General features: G+C 46.3%; 1 protein-coding gene across 2 annotated transcripts in view; it reads right to left on the bottom strand.

Annotated features, from left to right (window-relative positions):
• Nucleotides 1–20032, bottom strand: part of LOC119337155 — a 57057-nt gene extending 37025 nt beyond the window's left edge. For both annotated transcript variants that reach the window (XM_037609268.1, XM_037609269.1), the window contains exons 1-6: nucleotides 19889–20032; nucleotides 19702–19788; nucleotides 19481–19614; nucleotides 12010–12068; nucleotides 11874–11928; nucleotides 11704–11754 (exon numbers count right to left, since the gene is read on the bottom strand). In XM_037609268.1, coding sequence (XP_037465165.1) covers nucleotides 11704–11754; nucleotides 11874–11928; nucleotides 12010–12068; nucleotides 19481–19614; nucleotides 19702–19788; nucleotides 19889–19937 — 435 coding nt within the window. In that variant the 5' untranslated portion in view covers nucleotides 19938–20032. The remainder of the gene's footprint in view (nucleotides 1–11703; nucleotides 11755–11873; nucleotides 11929–12009; nucleotides 12069–19480; nucleotides 19615–19701; nucleotides 19789–19888) is intronic.
• Between the last annotated feature and the right edge of the window lie 1503 nt (nucleotides 20033–21535).

Below are 21535 nucleotides of genomic sequence, written 5' to 3' on the forward strand. Positions count from 1 at the left end.
GGTGAGGACGTGCACAACCGAGTGGCGACGCGCGGGGCGGCCGAGTGGTAAGGACGTGCACAACCGAGTGGCGACACGCGGGGCGGCCGAGTGGTGAATATGTGCACAACCGAGTGGTGACGAGCGGGGCGGTCGAGTGATGATGTGCGAGGTGGCCGAGCGAAAGACTACGTGTCCAGCCAAGTGGAAAAAATGGTCTTCGAAGGAGTTAGCCAAAAGCTTTCGGAGTTGATGTAGCGACGAGGTCGGTGTAGTGTGGTTGCGACGCAACAAGTCCGGCGCGACAACTGAGCCTGAGTAGGAATGAAGATCGCGTGCAAGAGTGTCCGAGTGATTATGAAACTTGTCAAAGTGACGGATCGAATGCATTTGTTGAAGTGAAGGATCTAACTGGTGATGAAGTACTCGACCGCTCAAGAGAGTGTCATTCCGAATGAGTTGCAGCCCTCGAGTGCGGTGTAGCCCCCGAGCATACTACAGGCTTCAACAACGGACATGTTGGAATACGAGAAATATAGTTTTGAATGGATAATGTGTAATTCATCGAGTCGGACTCGGATAAAGATGAGGAGAAGCTTCCAAGTGATGCTCAAAAGAGGCAAACTCGCAAAGGAGTGAAGTGTGTTGTTTGATTACAAAAGTGATTTATCTGTCTCATGCCTGACGAGGTCTATATTATTGATACGATGAAGAGGATTCCACAGAGGGGTTGGCCGGATGTGTTTGAAGTGAACAGAGCGACAAGGTCGGTGTTGTGGTGCGCTAGGACTGGTACGGTGACCGAGTCCGAGTAGCGATGAAGTTGGTGCATAGGGCCGTCGAGTGATCGCGTAACTTGTGTATGAAAAATAGCACAAGCCAACGTAATAATTTACCGAGGAAATTTGATGTGTGCTGAAATGATTTGTGTAAATAATACCCATAGACACCCGCTCGGTGTGCAAGGGGCTTGCTGGTTCAGCACCAGCAAGAGTCTAAAAGAGTGAAGGATCCAACCGGACATGTTGGAGTGCTGGTTCAAATAAACGGAAGTGTAGTGTTCCGACTGAGTTGAAGCCCTCGAGGACCGATGCAAACTCGAAATGAAGAACACATGGTGTTCGTGATTGACGTATGCGTAAAAATGGAAGTTGGACTCGGTGGCATGGCCTCCGAGTGAACGTGATGTGTGAATTACGAGATACTCAGGAACATGGAAATAACAGAATATAGTGCATGCAGAATGACTTAGTTGTCTGAAGGTGCGCGAGTGGCTGAGTGGTGAAGGTGTTCAACCGATGGCGATGTGCGGGGCAGCTGATTGATGTAGATGTGTCTTGCCGAGTGGCGACGCGCGGGGTGCCGAGTGGTGAGGATGTGTCCAACCATGGCGACGCGCGGGGCGACCGAGTGGTGAGGACTAAAAGGTTTTCCAAATGATCGGATGTTGTTGATCGTCGAGCAAAACTTGGTGGCATTCATGTCTCTCGGAAGAGATAGACTCGAGTCCGAGTGTGGACATGCCATAAAACCCGAGTGACGACACTGGCGCGTGGTCTGACTCTCCGGAGAGATGCCACTCCTTATCCTGGGGGAATGCCAACGCAGGCCATCTTCGAGTCCAAGCTTATGAGGCATGCGCCTTAGACCCTAGTGGAAGGGCCAAGTTAATCCGCGGAGGGGCGTCAAGCTCATCTCATAGTGATCCTGAAAATGACTTCAGTTGGGTGTTTTACGTGTCCGAGTGCACGGGTCCCCACGAAGGGTGGTCTGAAGATGACTTCAGTTGGGTGTTTTACGTATCCGAGTGCACGGATCCCCACGAAGGGTGGTCTGAAGCTGACTTCGGTCGGGTATTTTACGTGTCCGAGTGCACGGGTCCCCATGGAGGGTGGCCTGAAGATGACTTCAGTCGGGTGTTTTACGTGTCCGAGTGCGCGGCTCCCCACGGAGGGTGGTCTGAAGCTGACTTCAGTCGGGTGTTTTACGTGTTCGAGTGCACGGGTCCCCACGGAGGGTGGTCAGTCGGACTGACAGACGTCCTTTCGAAAAGGAGATGTGGGCAATTGATCAGATTGATTCGCCGCGGAAATTTCGCGTGAGGCCTAGCCCAACCGAGTGTCGACGCACGGGGCGGCCGAATGGTGAGGACGTGTCCAACCAACTGACGACGCGCGGGGCGGCCGTATGGTATGGACGTGTCCACCGGAGTGGCCATGCACGGGGCGTCCGAGTGAAGTAGACGCGTCCCGCGGAGTGATGATGTGCGGGGCGACCGGTGAAGTAGACACATCCCGCGGAGTGACGATGCGCGGGGCGTCCGAGTGATGTAGACGTGTCTCACGGAGTGGCGACGCGCGGGGCGTCCGAGAGAAGTAGACGCGTCTCACGAAGTGGCGACGCGTCTCATCGAGTCTCTTGTTCGTGTTCTTACGGCTGATGGCACTCCCCTCCCTGTAGCTAGTCGAGGCACTCTTAGCACTTCTTCATTTCATGTTCCCTCTATAGCTCATGTTCCTCAACTTAAAATGCAGCTCATATCTGGTGGTCAGATTGTTGACTCTAGTTGTAGGGTCATTCTCGACTTTGATTCCTGTTTTGTTCAGGATCGTCGCACAGGCGCTCTGCTTGGTGCTGGCCCTTGACGCTCTGATGGTCTCTGGGAGCTTGACTGGCTTCGTATTTCCTCCGCTGCCACCGCCACCAGTCTCGCAGCCCCTGTTGCTGCATCTACCAGCTCTTTTCAGCAGTGGCATCATCGTCTTGGCCATTTACGTAGTTCTCGTCTCTCATCTTCGGTTCATCGCCGTGTTTTGGGGTCTGTCTCCGGTAACACTTCGTTGGATTGTCTGGGTTGTAGGCTTGTTAAGCAGATTCAGCTACCCTATCCTCACAGCGAGTCAGTGTCCGAACGCCCTTTTGATCTCGTTCACTATGATCTTTGGAGTCCGACTCCCTTCGCTTTGAAAGGGGGACATCGCTACTATATCATCTTTATAGACGATTTTTCTCGGTACACTTGGATCTATACACAAAAAAATTCTTGCAATGGTTCATACCCAATATTCCACTCCTACTCGTGTTTTTCGCGCAGATTCAGCTAGTGAGTATATCTCCCATGCGTTGAGAAGATTCCTTGTTGAGCAAGGTACTCTTACTCAGTTCTCTTGCCCTGGTGCTCATGCTTGGAATGGTGTGGCTGAGCGTAAGCATCGTCATCTTCTTCAGACGGCGTGTGTGATGATGATCGTTGCCTCTCTTCCACCTCATTTCTGGGCCGAGGTTGTTACCACTTCCACCTCTCTCATCAACATTCAGCCATCTGCTGCTCTATAGGGTGGTATTCCCCTCGAGCATCTTTCTGGTCATTCTCCTGATTATTCAGCACTTCGTTTGTTTGGTTGTGTTTGCTATGATTTGCTTGGCCCTCTTGAACGCACCAAACTGACCGCTCAGTCTGTTGAGTGTGTCTTTCTCAGATAAAGTGATGGACATAAAGGCTATCATTGTTGGGATCCTGTCAATCACCGGATGTGTATTTCCCGGGATGTGACCTTTGATGAGTCTCCTCCCTTCTACCAGCGTCCATCCTCCTTGGCCTTTTCCATGAAGGACATCTCTTTCCTTACGTTTCCAGATACACCTCCCTCAGCGCCCGGTATTCCTACTCGTCCCGCTATTGTAGATCCGACATCGTTCTCTCCTACGGTTTCTTCTCCTCCCTCATCGCATGACTCTCCACCTTCACCGATACATTCCCCATCTCCACCTTCAGTTATTCCACCTCTTCCCTCCTTTCCTTTCCATTATACTCGTCGTCCATGTGTTGCGGGTGAGTCGACTGATGTGCCCTCTACTTTTGGTGTGTCGTCTTTCCTCCTCTCAGCCGACTTATGGTCTTCGTTCTCGGCCTTGTCCGCCCCCTGACCAATATTCTCCTTCTCGCTATGGTCTTTCGACCGTTCTTGAGCCCACTTATCGAGATGTTGTTGTTCATCCTGAATGGCAGTTTGCGATGGCAGAGAAGATTGCTGCCCTTGAGCGCACCGGCACATGGAATCTGGTTTCTCTTCCTCCCCATATTTGTCCCATCACTTGTAAGTGGGTCTATAAGATTAAGACCCGCTCTGATGGTTCTCTTGAGCGTTATAAAGCTCGTCTTGTGGCTCATGGCTTTCAGCAGGAGCATGGTCGTGATTACGGTGAGACCTTTGCTCCTGTGGCCCATATGACCACCGTCCGGACACTTCTTGTTGTGGCCTCTGTTCACCACTGGTCCGTTTCTCAGCTTAATGTTAAGAATGCCTTTCTTAATGGTGAGTTGTGCGAGGAAATTTATATGCAGCCACCACCTGGGTATTCAGTTCCTGATGGCACGGTTTGTCGTCTTCGTCGCTCTCTCTATGGCCTTTAAGCAAGCCCCCTGCGCTTGGTTTGAGTGTTTTGCCTATGTGGTCACTACAGCTGGTTTTTCGCCCAGTGCTCATGATCCAGCGTTGTTTGTCCACCTTTCTGCTTGTGGTCGCACTCTTCTTCTATGCGTCGATGACATGATCATCAGTGGCGATGATTCCAAGTACATTGCCTTTGTCAAGGCCCGACTCAATGAGAAGTTTCTTATGTCTGATCTGTGTCCTCTTTGTTACTTTCTTGGGATTGAGGTTTCCTCCACCTCTGTAAGTGCATCTAGTGCCCCTTAGTGATTTTGGTGTATTGAAGACTTATAGGTTAAGGGACTAATGCGTTTGTGAGTGTACACAGGTCTATAAGTCTATGAGGAGTTTGATATTTACAGAGAAAGTCGACCCCTAAAAATGAAGTTCTTCAACTGAAGACTTTGAATTTCTGAAGACTTTCTAAAGACTTTGAAAGTGAAGAAATTGGTGTGAGCTCGAAGACTTGGTATTCATTCGAGGAACATGAAGCGTGAAGACTTTTGTTTTCGTAGTTTTATTTTCTCTTTCTTGAGTCATAGGAAACATCGTACTGTTAAAGGGGGTCGAGGAAATACAAAGGAAAAATTTCCATGTGATGCTCAACTCAAAATCCTACACCTACCAATCCCTTCGAGTGAAGCCATTGAAAATCTCATACAGTTCAGTCATATTCTTCAGTGACAAAGACGAAGTTTTTCTGGTCTCTGAGAAATTTGTTCTGACTAAGAAGTTAGGAATTCGCCAGTGCGGATTGCCTACACAGTGAGGAACATGATAGCCCTGAGGAATTTGAGAGTTAAAATTCCGATCGTTGCTGTGCTATGCGCCAGCTGTCCTAAAATATCTACCCACCTAACGGTCATATCAGACAAGGGCATTTATGTCTTATCATGTCGGGCTGCTCCCTACGCTATAAATAGCCACCCCCTACAACCACTAGCTGGTTGGCTGCTCCGAGAGAAACTAAAACTTGTCATTTGAGAGTATCCCATCCTCCGAGGACTTTGAGCGAAAATCATTAGTGAGGAAAACCCAAACCCAACACCTACAAACCCAAAGTGATTGAGCATCACTGAAGAGATTGATCCTGCGTGGATCTGACGCTTGTTACCTTTAAAGACTGTGCTTCTTCCAGACGGTTAGGTGTTATGGTCTAGAGCATCCAAGAGGAATTGTGGATCGCCAAGTAACCTAGTGTGTGAAGGTTTGGATGTCACTTGAAGACTTACCATGAGTGATTGGGCGAGTTCTGTGTGGCCTTAGCTCAAGGAGAATACAGTGAGGACTATGTGTCCGGGACTGCGTGTCCTCGAGTTTAAATATTCAGCCGCTCCAACCAGACGTACAACTAAGACAACAGTTGGAACTGGTCTACCAAATCATTGTCTTCACCAAGATTACTGGTTTTATTTTCTCAACTCTTTCATTTTCTCATTTCTGTTGTTGTGTGCTTGTTCATATCTGCTTGAAGACTTTGACTGAAGACTTTCTCAATTTCCTCAGTTCAATTTCTTCAATCTGTCCGTCTGCTTTGTGTGTTATTATGTGTTTACGCTTTCTGTACTCTGTGCTTGTCTTCATTCCATTATGATAACCATGCTTGTGTTCTGTTATGTTTACATTTGAGTACTTATTCCACTGTAAGTAGTTCTTCATTTAGGAATTTCCTCACCGGCAAATTCCTCAGTGAAGAATTCATAAAAATCGCCTATTCGCCCCCCCCCCCCTTCCTTTAGTCGATATAACGCACTTTCAATTGGTATCAGAGCAAGGTACTCCCTTGTTATATGTGATTTTGGTTTAATCGTCTAGAGTTTTAATTATGTCGACTGCAGGATTGAGGAACGTATCCTGCCCCATCTTTGACGGTCATGAGTATCCTCGGTGGAAGGCCATGATGAAGAAGCGACTCATGGCCATGGACAGCGAACTGTGGACCGTCACTGAGATTGGCCTTACCGATCTATGCAAGATGGCGGAGGCTGATGACATTCGCAAGTACACTTTACTTAATCTCACAGCGAAGGATGTCATCTGCTCCAGTCTGTCTCGAAATCAGTTCAGTTACGTCATGCACCTCAATCACGCGAAGCTAATCTGGGACCGTCTCTCTGAGGTCTATGAAGGTCATCGAACCCGCCATGATCCTTGGTTTGAGGATTACAAGGAATCTCTTAATGCAATGACATTCGAACCAGAATCATTATCTTCTACACCCTGCCTTATGGCAAACAGTGCTAAGATAATTGATTGCTACCTATCAAAGTCCAATAAGCGATAAATTTGGACCTAGCTATGTCAAACTTACTTCCCTTGCCACTAAACAACAAAGAGCTTTGGAAAAAGTTTAATACATGCTAAATAAGAGCGATGATATGTTTGGTGAAGAAATGGATCAGTCGAAAGCTTTGGCTGAAAGTCTTCAGAGACTTCATACCAAGTTTGACGACCTTCACAGCTGCAGAAGGCTGAAGAAAGCGCAGTACAAGAAGCAGCGCTATCTCAAGGACAATGTCCTCACTCTTACCCCTGACCAACTCGTTGTCTTGCAAGCTGAAATCAAGCAACTGAATGATGAATTTGATCGTTACTATGCTGATTGGAAGGGCGCCAAGGTTCAGTTCATCAATCTGACGAAGAAATTCACTTCAAGTGCTGCTTCTCCTGTGCGCATTGAAGTTACACCGGCTGAAGCATCTGCTCAGCCTACTGAAGAACATGCCAGCACCACTGATGACAATCAGGCTGCTGAAGAAAATGAGAGTACCAGGGCTGATGACTCCATTCCAGCCGCTGAAGAAATTGCCAGGGCATCCACTAGTGGTACGCCTGAAGAAAGTGAAGAAGTCAGGGCAACTACATCAGTTGCGCCTGAAGAAAATGAACCAAAGTCCTCTGCACCTCCTGCGCCTACACCAACTCCAATCCTTCCATCTGCATCAGATGCGAAGAAGACCAAGGCTGCAGAGCGTGCAGCTGCGAAAAAAAGGAAGGCATCAACTTCATCAAATTCTTCAACTCCGAAGAAGATGAAGCCACTGACTAGTTTAATTAACAACCCAATTAATGTCGTTCCAGTCTTTTTCATGCCATCAAAGGACCTTGTTCCTTTTGGTGAAGATTATGTGATTCTCAATGAATCTGATGAAGAAACTCCTTCTGCTGCTTCGACAGACCAGTTGTACGAAGAAATTGAAGTGAATGCAATCCCTTCAACCCCAGTCATTTCCTCACTTATGCCTCAGTTCACTGCTGAAGAGGCAGGTGTCGAAGAAATGGAAGATGAGGATGTGGACATTGGCTGTACCACTCTTGTGCTCAATGATGATTTTTGGGAAAGTCAGCACCCCAACTCTCTAATGTTCACTCTACTCCAAACAATTCCTCAGTCCCCAGCTGCTACTGAAGTACAAATGGGATCTGAAGAACCTCATACAACTCCGTCTGTCCATGAAAAAATTTCAGCCACTAGTGTTGAAGAAATTATAAATAAAGAATTGAAGACCCAGGCTGAAGCTGCAGAAGAGCCTGAAATTCCTCAGCCTGAGGAAACTGAGATTGTGATTCCTGAGGTGGTGATGTAATTGACTGACACTCCTCAGCCCAAGCTAAAGGATCCTTTCTTCAAGTAAAAATTCAAGGTTGATAATTTCTTCGGCGAACATGTGTTCTTCACTGAATTCAATCCATATGACAATACTCGTCTTAGAAGAAAGCGTTTCTAGACTGCCAGCCAAGCAAACTTCTATTCTTCACTGCTTTTTAACAAGGACAAAGTCTTCGACCACGAGCACATTCCTCACATGGACATGGAATCCATGCCTTGCTTCTCTCAAGTCTTCAGTATGCTTCATGATGCAGGCTTGCTCAACTTTTGCTCTGACATTGTTGATTGAAACGAAGAGCTTATTCTTCAATTCTACGCAACGCTGCATATCACAGGTGATGCTGGTAACGTCAACTCTTGGGTGTTGGACTGGATGACTGAAAACACTCATTATAAGGCATCAGCCTATGAATTGCTTCGTGACCTGCCAGTCAGTCCTTCACCTGAAGGTGCTCGTTGTCTGTATGATGAGCTTGAACTCACTGCTCACTATATGCAAGTGCTCATGAAGCCTCTGAAGTCTGGTCAAGCCCCAAGGACCAAATTCCTCGTGAAGGAATTGCTCTATGTGCCAAGGACCATCTATCGCATTCTGACGAAGACCATGAGTCCTATCAAAGGCCATGACTCATCCGATGAAGAAATTATTGGGATGATGAAGAATATGCTATTTAACATAATGCATGACATCCCCATAAATTATCATGATTTCTTCATGAGAACTCTGACAAATGTTGCACTTTCACCTTTTGAGCTGAAGCCTTACGCGCCGTGGATTATGAGATTCCTCAGAACAAGGTTTTCACTCAACTACAAGACTGATTTTCAGAATCACCTCAGCTACTTGCCCCCTATTGAAGTTCTCAAGCGGACATTTTCCTCATCTAATGAGAAGGGCAAGTCACCAACCGTTATCGATGAAGGCATTCGTTCATTGGATGGTCAGTTCCGCAAAGCTGCATCTTACTCCACCAATGATGACTCTGTCACTCATGATTCTGCTGCCAGTGCTACCAAGTCAAGTCCTCAAGCCACTGCTCCTCGTGTGATGACTGACCGTGAGCTGCTTCTAAGTCTTCACCAGAAGGTGGATCGAAACCACAAATGGGTTAAGCGTCAGTTTAGCCCTATTCTTCACAACATGACTTCTACACTTAATGCAGTGAAGAAAAACCATTACTATCTCCATGAAGTTTTTGATCGCACCTGGGCTATCCTGTCACATCTATATGGTGAAGAAGATCTGAAGCAAATGGGCTTCAAGGAAGATTTTGACTGGTATGCTTCTCCACCGAAGAAATTCAAGAAGATCAAGGTTCCTTCCTTGGTGGCCAGTTCATATTCTTCATCGCGCGCCACGGACGAGTATGAAGACTTGAACGACACTGCAGCAGGCCCTACAACGACTCAAGACCCTGACAACGCTAGCGCTCCTCCATCATCATGATATTCTTCAGGGGCGTTAGTCCTCAGTTTCGACCTTTTTGGTCATTCGAAGACAAAGGAGGAGAAATTTGAGTTAGTCTTCAAGCGGGTCTATCTTATATGGGCTTTTTTTTTGCTAAGTTACAACTCTCGCTCTTCTGATGACTTTGTCGATCGAGTTGTAATCTTAAACTCTATGGTGGTCTGATACTTTTGTTGTGTTCTTCTGCATGCTTATTCCTCATTAATGTCAATGCACGCATGCTGAATTACATCAGTCACCATATTATCATGCATTTCAAAATCTTCATATTATATGTCAAATGCGTGTATGAATTACAAGATATAGGGGGAGATCTCCATGATTATACTCTTCATGTGTGCAATGCTTCAAAAGCAGATTCCTCACTATGCACATCTCATCTTCAGGGAGAGTTCTTTTATATCTTGCAATCAAATTCCTCAAAATCAATACTTACAATTTATATATTTATCCCCATTGAAAACTTAATCTATATTGTCATCAATCACCAAAAAGAGGAGATTGTAAGTGCATCTAGTGCCCCTTAGTGATTTTGGTGTATTGAAGACTTATAGGTTAAGGGACTGATGCGTTTGTGAATGTACACAGGTTTAAAAGTCTATGAGGAGTTTAATATTTACAGAGAAAGTCGACCCCTAAAAATGAAGTTCTTCAACTGAAGACTTTGAATTTTTAAAGACTTTCTGAAGACTTTGAAAGTGAAGAAATTGGTGTGACCTTAAAGACTTGGTATTCATTCGAGGAACATGAAGCGTGAAGACTTTTGTTTTCGTAGTTTTATTTTCTCTTTCTTGAGTCATAGGAAACATCGTACTGTTAAAGGGGGTCGAGGAAATACAAAGGAAAAATTTTCATGTGATGCTCAACTCAAAATCCTACACCTACCAATCCCTTCGAGTGAAGCCATTGAAAATCTCATACAGTTCAGTCATATTCTTCAGTGACAAAGACGAAGTTTTTCTGGTCTCTGAGAAATTTGTTCTGACTAAGAAGTTAGGAATTCGCCAGTGCGGATTGCCTACACAGTGAGGAACATGATAGCCCTGAGGAATTTGAGAGTTAAAATTCCGATCGTTGCTGTGCTATGCGCCAGCTGTCCTAAAATATCTACCCACCTAACGGTCATATCAGACAAGGGCATTTATGTCTTATCATGTCGGGCTGCTCCCTACGCTATAAATAGCCACCCCCTACAACCACTAGCTGGTTGGCTGCTCCGAGAGAAACTAAAACTTGTCATTTGAGAGTATCCCATCCTCCGAGGACTTTGAGCGAAAATCATTAGTGAGGAAAACCCAAACCCAACACCTACAAACCCAAAGTGATTGAGCATCACTGAAGAGATTGATCCTGCGTGGATCTGACGCTTGTTACCTTTAAAGACTGTGCTTCTTCCAGACGGTTAGGTGTTATGGTCTAGAGCATCCAAGAGGAATTGTGGATCGCCAAGTAACCTAGTCTGTGAAGGTTTGGATGTCACCTAAAGACTTACCACGAGTGATTAGGCGAGATCTGTGTGACCTTAGCTCAAGAAAAATACGGTGAGGACTGTATGTCCGGGACTGGGTGTCCTCGAGTTTAAATACTCAGCCGCTCCAACCAGACGTACAACTAAGACAACAATTGGAACTGGTCTACCAAATCATTGTCTTCACCAAGATTACTGGTTTTATTTTCTCAACTCTTTCATTTCCTCATTTCTGTTGTTGTGTGCTTGTTCATATTTGCTTGAAGACTTTCTTAATTTCCACAGTTCAATTTCTTCAGTCTGTCCGTCTACTTTCTGTGTTATCCTATATTTACGCTTTCTGTACTCTGTGCTTGTCTTCATTCCATTATAATGACCATGCTTGTGTTATGTTATGTTTACATTTAAGTACTTATTCCGCTGCAAATAGTTCTTCATTTAAGAATTTCCTCATAGGCAAATTCTTCAGTGAAGAATTCATAAAAATCGCCTATTCACCCCCCCTCTAGTCGATATAACGCACTTTCAACCTCTGATGACTTATTTATTTTCCAAGGAAAGTATACCCAGGATCTTCTTGCTCGTGCGGCTCTTAGTGATGAGCGCACTGATGAGACTCCTATGGACATGGATTTCCCTAATATACAACACATAAACTAGAATAACAAGGACATGGATTTTTTACATGAAATAGTAATTATGGTAAGAAAAGAAAACAAATTCACTATGAGAATTTAAGACTTACTGCAAATGGTTCTATTGCAACCATCTTATTGTTATCTGAATCAAGCCATCCCTACAAAGTAAAATGTGCACGGTTTCAAGGAAATAGCATTCGTAACTAGATAATTTTACTCATGAAACATATAATTACGATCAAAAAATATCAACATAGGAACAAACTAAAATACTAACCTGATGCTCTTGTAGTTTGACACTCAAAGTTTCTATTGTCTTCGTGTAAAATAATCTGCCATTAGAAAGTAATTAATCAGTCTATCTTACAATTCAGAACTCGCAGCATGATCCTTTTTAGAGGTCACAAATGTACCTTTTCTGGCCGAGTTTTGCAGATGTACTTGTGATTTCCAGCTGGAGGAGGTCTAACGTCTACGTAGGATGGCAAAGATTGTAATTGAAAGCATGCATGCAGGAAAAAAAATCTAGGATGAACTATGATGTTGCAACTTGCAAGATTAACTAAACTCTTGAGTATATATCTTTGGACACCACGAACAAAGGGTGGGAATTGAACATTTGTAGAAAAGAATGAAAACGCAAGAATATAAGATTCCACATAATAGATGGATGGTCAAATTTCTGATTAACAAAGGTCTCTTCAAAGAACACCTTTATAAAGTAACACATGTCTAATATACAGTTTATGTTTGGTTCAGATGAAACAAGTCTTAAATTTTGGTACCAAAAAGAACACAAAACCAAACGACTTATAGGGCATGAATTTCAATAAAAGCGATACAATAGGAACCGTTGCATTTCGTTGAAATAAACAGCAGATATTTATAGCAGTATGTCATGCCAGTGCTACCATAGCAGTTCAATACTCATAATAAATATTAGCATATGCCAACTAACTCCTTGAGATGAAATGGAGCATGGACCGCATCGAATAGAACGTGGCGAGTATTTATTTTTTTTAAGAACAAGAAAATTAACTTGTCAACAAATACAAAGGGAAGTAACATCTTCAAGTATACGCTCGTTTGTATTGAGATAAAGAACAAATCCTTTCGGTCCCAAACAAGTTAGGGTAGGCTAGAGTTGAAACCCATAAGATCTTGAATCCTAGTCATAGTTCTGGCACGTGGATAGCTAACTTCCACATGTTATTATCATATTGTATAGGGGCTTCTTTGCTTATTTCCCTCGCATGTATATGTACACTTAGCATGTTGGCCCCGTTTAATAGAAGCTCACTTCATAACATCGTACCAGAGCAAGGGTTAGGTTCCTCAACCGCCGCCCTCTCTCCATCAAGCCTCTCCCATGTTCTTCTTGGCAGACCTGAGCTGATCCTGCTGTTGGTAGCCACCACCATTCTAGGCCGCTACTATCGCTGTCCTTCTCGGCCGGCACCGCATCGCTACGCCGCCAACCTCCCTGGCCGCCAGCCTCCTGGTTCTTCTTCCCCACCTTGCTGCTTCCCAGGACCAAAAAGAAGTGGTACCCTGCACCAGACAAGAAAACTGGATGTTTGATCATCTGTGCCCCTTGCTGCTGCTCGTCTTGAACGACCTGCTGCTGCTCTTCTCCTGGTCTGCTGCCGCCATGAAGCCCCTGCTAGAATGGCGTCCTCCACCACCACCGGTGCTGTCCTAGTCCCCCGATGTCCTGTTATCTTTGATGCATGGAACTACAGGGACTGGGTGTGGTACATCAATCTGCACATGAGGGGCCAGCTGGTCTGGGAGCACCTCACAGGTGCTCTGGCCTCTGGCCTGTCCTCTGCTGCCCACTCCTTTGGCTAAGGTGGCCTTCCCTGTTGATGCCGGTAATACCGATCAACATGAGATGTTAGATGCCTTTGAGGAGGCCACTAAAGAGAAGAATATCATAATCAACTTCACCTGTAAAATCAATGGACAAATGATGATGCTCAAGCCTCTTCTATCTTGGTGAACAGCATGGATGTTGATCTCACCATGGATGTGGTGGCCCTTACCATCAGATGTGGGAGCACCTTTGCCGTCATTACGAATCTACGGGGGATGCCATGTATCTCTCTGTTGTTCGTCAAGAGCAACAACTACAACAGAGAGATGCTAGGGAGATGCTACTGTGGATGACTAGGAGATATCAGCTGTGTTGTGCCAATTGGGCTATCTGGGAGCTGATGTTTGTCACACATGTCAGTGTTGTGTGCAGCAACAAGCTAAGCTGGAGGGTTCGTTGCCTCTACAAATTCCTCACTCGCCTCCGACCGGAGTTCGAGCAGAGTCGTGCTCAGCTGTTGGCACGCCATCCTCGGCTCTCTCTGGAGACCCTTGCTGAGGTGCGATCTGAGGAGTTACGTCTATGCAGCACAGGCTTGTTGTCGTCCTCTTAAGCAGCCCTGGCTGCCCGCGCTTCACCGCTATTGCATGGTGTGCCCTCTCCTACACCGGTGCCAGCAGCCTCCACTAGTGCTTTCTGCACCTATAGCAAGCAGGATGGTCACATGATCATGGACTGCATCAAGAGGAAGAGACACGGTCGGTGTGTTGGCCATCCTCGTAAGGACCCAGGAGGCTCCTCTAATTTTCGTGAGGGCTACATTCAGAAGGTTCACCAGGAGATGCTCACCTTGCTGCGCCGCCTTGCTGCTTCTGCGCCATCCTTAGGTTCTGCTAGTTCTGATGGTCAGACGTCTGATCCACCACCACACTCTTCGTCAGGTACATCTTTGCTATAGATTCTTGATTCTGGGGCCTCCTTCCACATGACACCTGAAGCAGCACAAGGTTGTGGAGGAACAAACCTTGCTGCTACAAAGTGTACAACAGGTGTTGAAGGACCTACTTCAACGAGTTGCACTAGATATCGCTCTAGAGGTGGAAATAGGCCAATGTGGCAGCAGGAGTTCAATCCAAAACTCCTAGAGCACAAGATCTACTCAAAATCTTAGATAAGAACACCAAGCTCTATTATAGGAAGTGGTGGTAAATAGTCTTGTTACAGACTAGAGGTGATGACCTCTATTTATAGGGCTTTGGGAAGCCCCCACATCTCACTTCTACTTATAGCTAGAACACTCTAGAAAACATCACTTAAGATTCACCATTCTACTCATAGCTACTCATAGCTAGAAGACTCAAGAAAACAGTAGCTAGGTTAAGAAAAGAAAAGAAATACTAGACTAGAGTAGAAGTATCTAGAAGTAGCAAACAGATTTGACATATGTTTTTTCCTCTATTGTTCCTCATCATTCTCCCCTAGTTGTTTGGAACTCGACCTCAAGTTAACTTCATAGAGCACTTCTTCTGGATGGTATAGTCAAGTCGCAACATTGAATGCGTTGGATATCCCCATCTCGCTTGGAAGATCTATCACATAAGCATTATCATTTATCTTCCTCATAATAGAGAAGGGCCCATACCTTCACTTCTAAGCTTCCCTTTAATACCTAAAAGGCAATCTTTCTTTTCAGAGGTAGACCATCACCTTACCACCAACTTGGAATGATTTCAGCCTCCTTTTGCAGTCAACAAGTTGTTTATATTTCCGATTTTGTGCTTCCAAAACACCATGAATTTCTTCAAACAACTCAGTGTAATTATCAGTGAAGGACGATACTGAATTTGAGTTTCCCCTTGATGGTAGCTTCACGAGGTCCACCAAGTGTGATGGAACTTCAGCGTAGAGAATGAAAAACGAGTTATTGTAGGATTACCCAAAAAATTGTTCACCACTTCCATTTGTCCATCTGTTTGTGGATAGGCAGTGCTAGAAAATTTGAATGCAGTGCTGACTTGCTTTCACAAAGTGAGCCAAAATGCAGCAAGAAACTTGCTATCGCGGTTTGAGACGATGGACCTTGGAACTCCATGAAGTCTGACCACTTCTCGAAAGAATAGGTTTGCCACATGATGAGCATCCGTTGTCTTGCGGCAAGGCATGAAATGAACCATTTTAGAGAATCTGTCCACGACCACAAACACAGCATCATTCCCTCGTCTTGTTTTTGGCTAACCCAAGACGAAGTCCATAAAGATATCCTCCCATGGAGCAACAGGAACAGACAAAGACATGTATAACCCTGTGTTCTAGACCTAGCCCTTGCAATGTGGCACCGCTGAACAAACTTCCCAACATCTCTTTTTAGTTGTGGCCAAAAGTAACGAGCTTCGAGGTTAGCGATAGTCTTGTCCCGTCCAACATGGCCACTAAGATCACTTCAATGGAGTTCTTTAATCAGTTTCTCACGTAGAACTTCTAGGGATGCACAAACGATTATTTTTTAAGAGATAGCCATCTTGCACCAAATAGTCACTGCCTAATGGCTAGCCCCTTACGCGCTTTACCCAAACATGGCTAAAGTCTTCGACATGCCATACAACTCCTTTATTTGATGCTTGTCTGGAAGTTCAGCCTCAAAAGAAGTCAAGAGACATGCATGATGACTCAAAGCATCGGCTACTTGATTGTTTGCTCCACATTTATGCACAATGAGATAGTTAAACCTCTTCAAATATGTTACCCATCTTGCTAGCATACAATCAACATGCTTTTGATTTCTAAAGTGCTTCAAAGATTGATGGTCCGTATAAACAATGAACTCGTTAGGCAGCAAATAGCTTCCCGAGTTTTTAAAGCTCTGAAAAAGGCATACAGTTCTTGCTGATAAGTACTTCATTTCTGCCTTGTTTCGCTTAACTTACTGAAGAAAGTGATGGGCTACCTCTCTTGAGATAAAACGGCCCCAATGCCTACTCCACTTGCATCACACTCCCAACTCAAAAGTCTTGTTGAAATCAAGTAGCGCCAAGACAGGAGCTTGTGAGAGCTTTTGCTTGGTCTCATTGAAGCTAGCTTTAGTCGCTTCTATCCATTGGAACTTCCCTTTCTTCAAACACTCAGTAATTGGTGCCATGATAGTGGTAAAATTCTTCTTTTGCAGTAAGAAGTTGTCGCCTGCAGAAAATTGCAAGGCCATGAAAACTTCTTACCTCATAAATGGTCTTCGGAGTTGGCCATTCTCGGATTGCTTCAACCTTAGAATCATCAACACGAATGTCATCGTATGTTATGACAAATCCTAGGAAAAGACGTTGTGTTTGCAGGAAAACACGCTTCTTCAAGTTCACATGGAGCTCATTTTCCTTTAGCACATGATTAATATTGCACATTATCATAAGTCTCCCTTTGTTGCATCTTCCATGTTGACCATATATTTGATGTGTTTTGCATGCAAGATGCAACAATGCTTTGCTTATTGATATTGAGAATGCCCCATAGCTTTCCCATAAATTGTTGGATATTTTGACATAGTCTATGTGTGCTCCCAAAAATGAATGGATTTTTTTGCAGCACGCTTGCTTTCTTCCCGTGCACCATATGTATGATGAACATTGTTGCTATGCCTTATGCCATGCATACACATATATCACTTGCCCATATTTTGTGCTAATGGTGATGTGCAAGAGAAGAGATGCATCATGATGGATGATGCATTTGTGTACCATGCACAAACATTCTTTGCTTTGTTTTGCGCATGTGTAGGCTTGGAGTTCATGATGAGCGCCCATCATCGCACGGTGACACCATCTCTTTCCCATGGTGGTGAGTATCTCGATCCAAGGACGGATCTTCCCGAGGGGGGTGGTGCGGGATGCCCTAGTGTCATCACCATTGACTTGGCTCCATCGCCAAGGGACACGCACACCGCACATACTAAGGTGAATTCTATCCTCTGTGGGTGTCTACTTGGTTCTCTCTTGGATGGTATACTGGTTGACCCTCCCTCGTGCATGTGTAGGTTTGAGCTGAGCTTTACGCGTATCAAGGAGGAGTGTAGGCACAAGAGTACGAGAGTACGACGATACCATCCAAGAGGAAGGCATGGAAGCAGCGACGGAAGAAGACGGAGCAATGGATGAAGGAAAAGGTTGCACTACCGGAATGTCCGGTCATCCCGAACAGATTGTCCAGTCCCCGTCGGAGCCACGCATGAAGCTCCCTGGACTGACCAGACTATTCGCCCAGGGGAACCAGACTGTCCGATCCCCCAAACGGATTGTCCGGTAGTATGGCCAGCGAGTAGAATTTGGGGAAAGTCCATGTATGTTTCCCTTCTTGCCCCTCACTAACCCCTTCATGCCTTGGACCTAGATATACCTCCTCCCCTCCCCCTTTCTAGGGTTAGCAAAGCATTTAGATAAACTAGAGAGAACTTTGCTCATCTACCCCTTCATCCAAATCTCTCAAGACCCATCTCTCCTAGAAATTTGGATGAACTACCACAGTTATCTTTACTTTCCTTTGTTATTGTTGAATGCTTGAGATCCATCACATTGGCTTGTGATTTGAGGGATACTTGGTGTGGATCTTGTCCAACTAGTGTTTTCCCCATGTGTTCTTCGTGTTCTTCATGATTTCACCTAAATCCAGCTCCAATCGTGAAGATCGGGCCACCTACACGGCTTGCCCCATATCAAGTAACCTACAAGTTGTTGCTACCATACAAATCCCGCCTCCATGATGTGTTCCACGTCAGGCAGCTGAAGCCCATCCATGGTAATCCCCCTTACGAGCCTCCCCAACTTCTGGAGATACATCATGGCAGGGTAGTTCCATCTCCACTCAAGGTGCTCAAGGCTCGTCTTAGTCATGGCGTGCAACAAATGTTTGTGCAATGGACAGGTTGTGCTGCATCTCAAGCTTCCTGTGAACATCTTACTGAATTTCAGCATAAGAATCCAACCTTCTGGCTCAAGCACGAGCTGCTCATGAAGGGGACTGATGCCATATAGGTCAGCACTATGTCTGCAGGTGCAAGCCCAAGCAAGACTCGGTGGCCACCACGTTATAGGAGTACAGGATTAGGTAAGTTCAAGCCTTAGGAAGTTTGATTTGAGTACGATAGGGTTTTTTGTCACAAATAGAAGGTTTCCCCTATTGTGTTCAGGTCTAAGTCGGTTTAAGGAGTCCTTAGTTTCCAAGTCATGTAAATTGCAGGATATATAATGCCCGGGACTGGTATTGAGAGAAACAAGCAAGAAACATAAACAGAAAAGGTAGGGGTTCTCCTCTGCAGCCCTATCTCCCCTTGGCATCATGGTACCCAAAGGCAACCTTCCCCGCCCCCGTCCTCCCACCATCCACCACTATGGGAACTTAGGCCCTGACAGCTGAATACCAACACCTGGATTACATTTGACTATTTGACAACCCAACGGACTGGCGCCCAAGGAAAAAAAATCAACATTAGGGTATGAAAAGCAAGAAATGTATCTCAGATGGGACAAAAATTTAACCCTCGGAACAGATTTTGGAAGAGCCAACCCCCACAAAAAGAACATCACATTTGAGAACTACCATCTTTTAAGACAAAATATAACTGTCTAATTGCATCACTTCTAGTCTGCCCTTTTTCTTGGCGATTGCACAGGAGACGCACTCACAACGCGCCTCCTTAACACACGCTTCCAAAACAGGGACCAGCAATATCCACCAATCTCACAAAGTTCCTACTAATGCGCACAAGGATGGCAGGATATAAACCCTAGTGGGTGGAGTCCTGCCCTCCCATCTTCACCACCACAGCAAGAGGTGATTCTCCGTCTGCATTTTTTTAACAATTATGACCATCCAACTTCCTACTAATTCACAACAGCTGACCTGTTTTCCCACTTCTACGAAAGCATGACTATTCACTCGCTAAATACCGTTCAACATAGCATTTCACGTCCTCCAACATGCCACAACAAAGGAGTGCCATCAAATAACTTATTACGGCTTACGTGCACATATTTCCAGGATAGCAAACTCCGCAAGAGCTAGAACGAACAATCCAGGATCCTCACCTGCTTCAGCGTGGCACCCACGACCTCCAGTGAGGCGATCCTACCCTGCTTCTCGGCCATCTCCACACAGACATGCGCCCTCGCCTTTGCAAGGTGCTCGGCCTCGTCGCTCACCTGTTTCGCCTGCGCCCTCACTGCCCAAACATAAACAGCGACAGCATCAACCAAGACGGCAAAATTAGCAGCGCGAATCCAGTGATAGAAACAAGAGACATTTGAACCTAAGGCGATGTCGCTGTCGTGAGCATCTATGGCCGTGCGCTGCCTCTGCTCCTCCGCTGACCGCTTCGCTGCCTCCTCTTCCAGATCTGCAGCCCAGCGACGCAACCATCGACAGCCGAGGCGGCTGGAGAGTCAGAGCGGCGGGAGCGGGGGCGGGGGAAGGGGCGGTGGGTTCGCGCGACGGACCGTTCATGTAGCAGCGTAGGGTCCTCATGTTTGCCAGGTACTCCTCCATGGCTGCCGGCCGGAGCGGTGGGTCGAGAAGGAATGTGACCTTTCTTTTGTGTGTTTGGGGGCGTCGACGGGTTAAGGGCCAGTTTGGATAGTGTCACACAGAAATTTGCCTCGCCTGGAGTCTGCCTGAAAGAGGTGCGAGTGTTTGGTTGCTGTCCTGAAAAAGTAACAGCTTGCCTGGCCTGGTGGCCTCACAATTTGATTAGCCTGGAGTGTGACCCAGGCAAATTGCTTAGCCTGGGCCAGGCTTTCAGGATAGGACGCCTGGGTAGCTGTCTGGTGCTAGTGAGCCGCTGTTTCAAGCATTTTTGTCGTTAGGGGCCTTCAATGATGGCAGGATATTGAGCGTGTTTGGTTGGCATCCACGCCACCTCACGCCTAGCCTGGATGCTCCCTGAAGTCTGCCTGGCAGTTGTTTTGTTCGTGTCCTGAAAGATAGAATGCATGCCTGGCCTGGCTTGCGGAGGCCTGTGATTAGCCTGGTAAAGTTGAATAAAAAAATAGGAAAAAAGATGGATAGCTCAGGCAGCTGGATTAGCATGGCCCCAGGTGTCCTGTTTCTTTCGCCTGGCCCATGCCGCACGATGCCTGGCTCCTACTTAAGATTTTTTTTAATCGCTAAATGACAAAGCAACACTGCAGCAGGGCAGCACCATGCCAGGGATGAACCGAACGCATCGATGCCAGGCTAGCCTGGGCAGGCGGGAAAAGTCGACCTCACCAGGCCGACGCCAGGCACTGAAAATTTCCAGGCAAGCAGCCCAGGATGGGAACCAAACACGCTCATTATTTTAATGCTACACCAGGGCAGGCCATGAACAAAAAGCGTCTACGCCAGGCCAGCCTCACCAGACACAAAACGATGAAGTGCCAGGCTCAAACCAGGCAACCTCTTTTTTCAGGCACGAAGCCGAGGCCACTAACCAAACAGACCCTAAGAGCGTGTTTGGTTGGCAAAGGCACCTGGCCTGGATCATGACCTCGTGAAGGGAAATGTTTCCCTCCGAACGGCCGGCGGAACACTCGGTCGGTCGCGTCTGGCGTGCGACTTCACTTGATTAAACGACACACTCATTGCCCACGTGGTCAGATCATTAGCGCAGCCCACATGACCCACCACCACTCATCCTCTCTCAATTCTTATCCAGCCTCTCCTTGTGCGCCCCCTCGCAGCCACTTGTTCCCCTCAATCTTATCCAGTCTAGCCCATCGTCACCTACCTCTTGCTGCCATCCCCTTCTGCCATGGATGAGCTCAATCTTCCCATCTCTAATCAAACACGAGCCACCCATTCCCCTGCCTCCTCTAGTGCGAGATCCCATCCACATCACCCATCTCCCATCCTTCCTCGTATTTTGTTCCTCATCTGCTGCATAATGGAGCGATGTGAGGCGGATCGGGCATCGGCGCATGGGGCCGCGCGGCGGTGCTCGCCGGCCGGGACCAGTGATGCTTCAGAGGGGAGCCAGAGCTGCAACGGGGAAGGCTCGATGCTGCAATCATCAAACGGAGATGCTGGAACCAGCGATTCCAGAAGATACAATGATGGCGTGAAAAGCTACAACGGTTGTCAGATTTTGCTGGAATCGGCCATGCGCA

This window comes from Triticum dicoccoides, chromosome 7B (assembly GCF_002162155.2).
Source record: "Triticum dicoccoides isolate Atlit2015 ecotype Zavitan chromosome 7B, WEW_v2.0, whole genome shotgun sequence".
NCBI lineage: Eukaryota > Viridiplantae > Streptophyta > Magnoliopsida > Poales > Poaceae > Triticum > Triticum dicoccoides.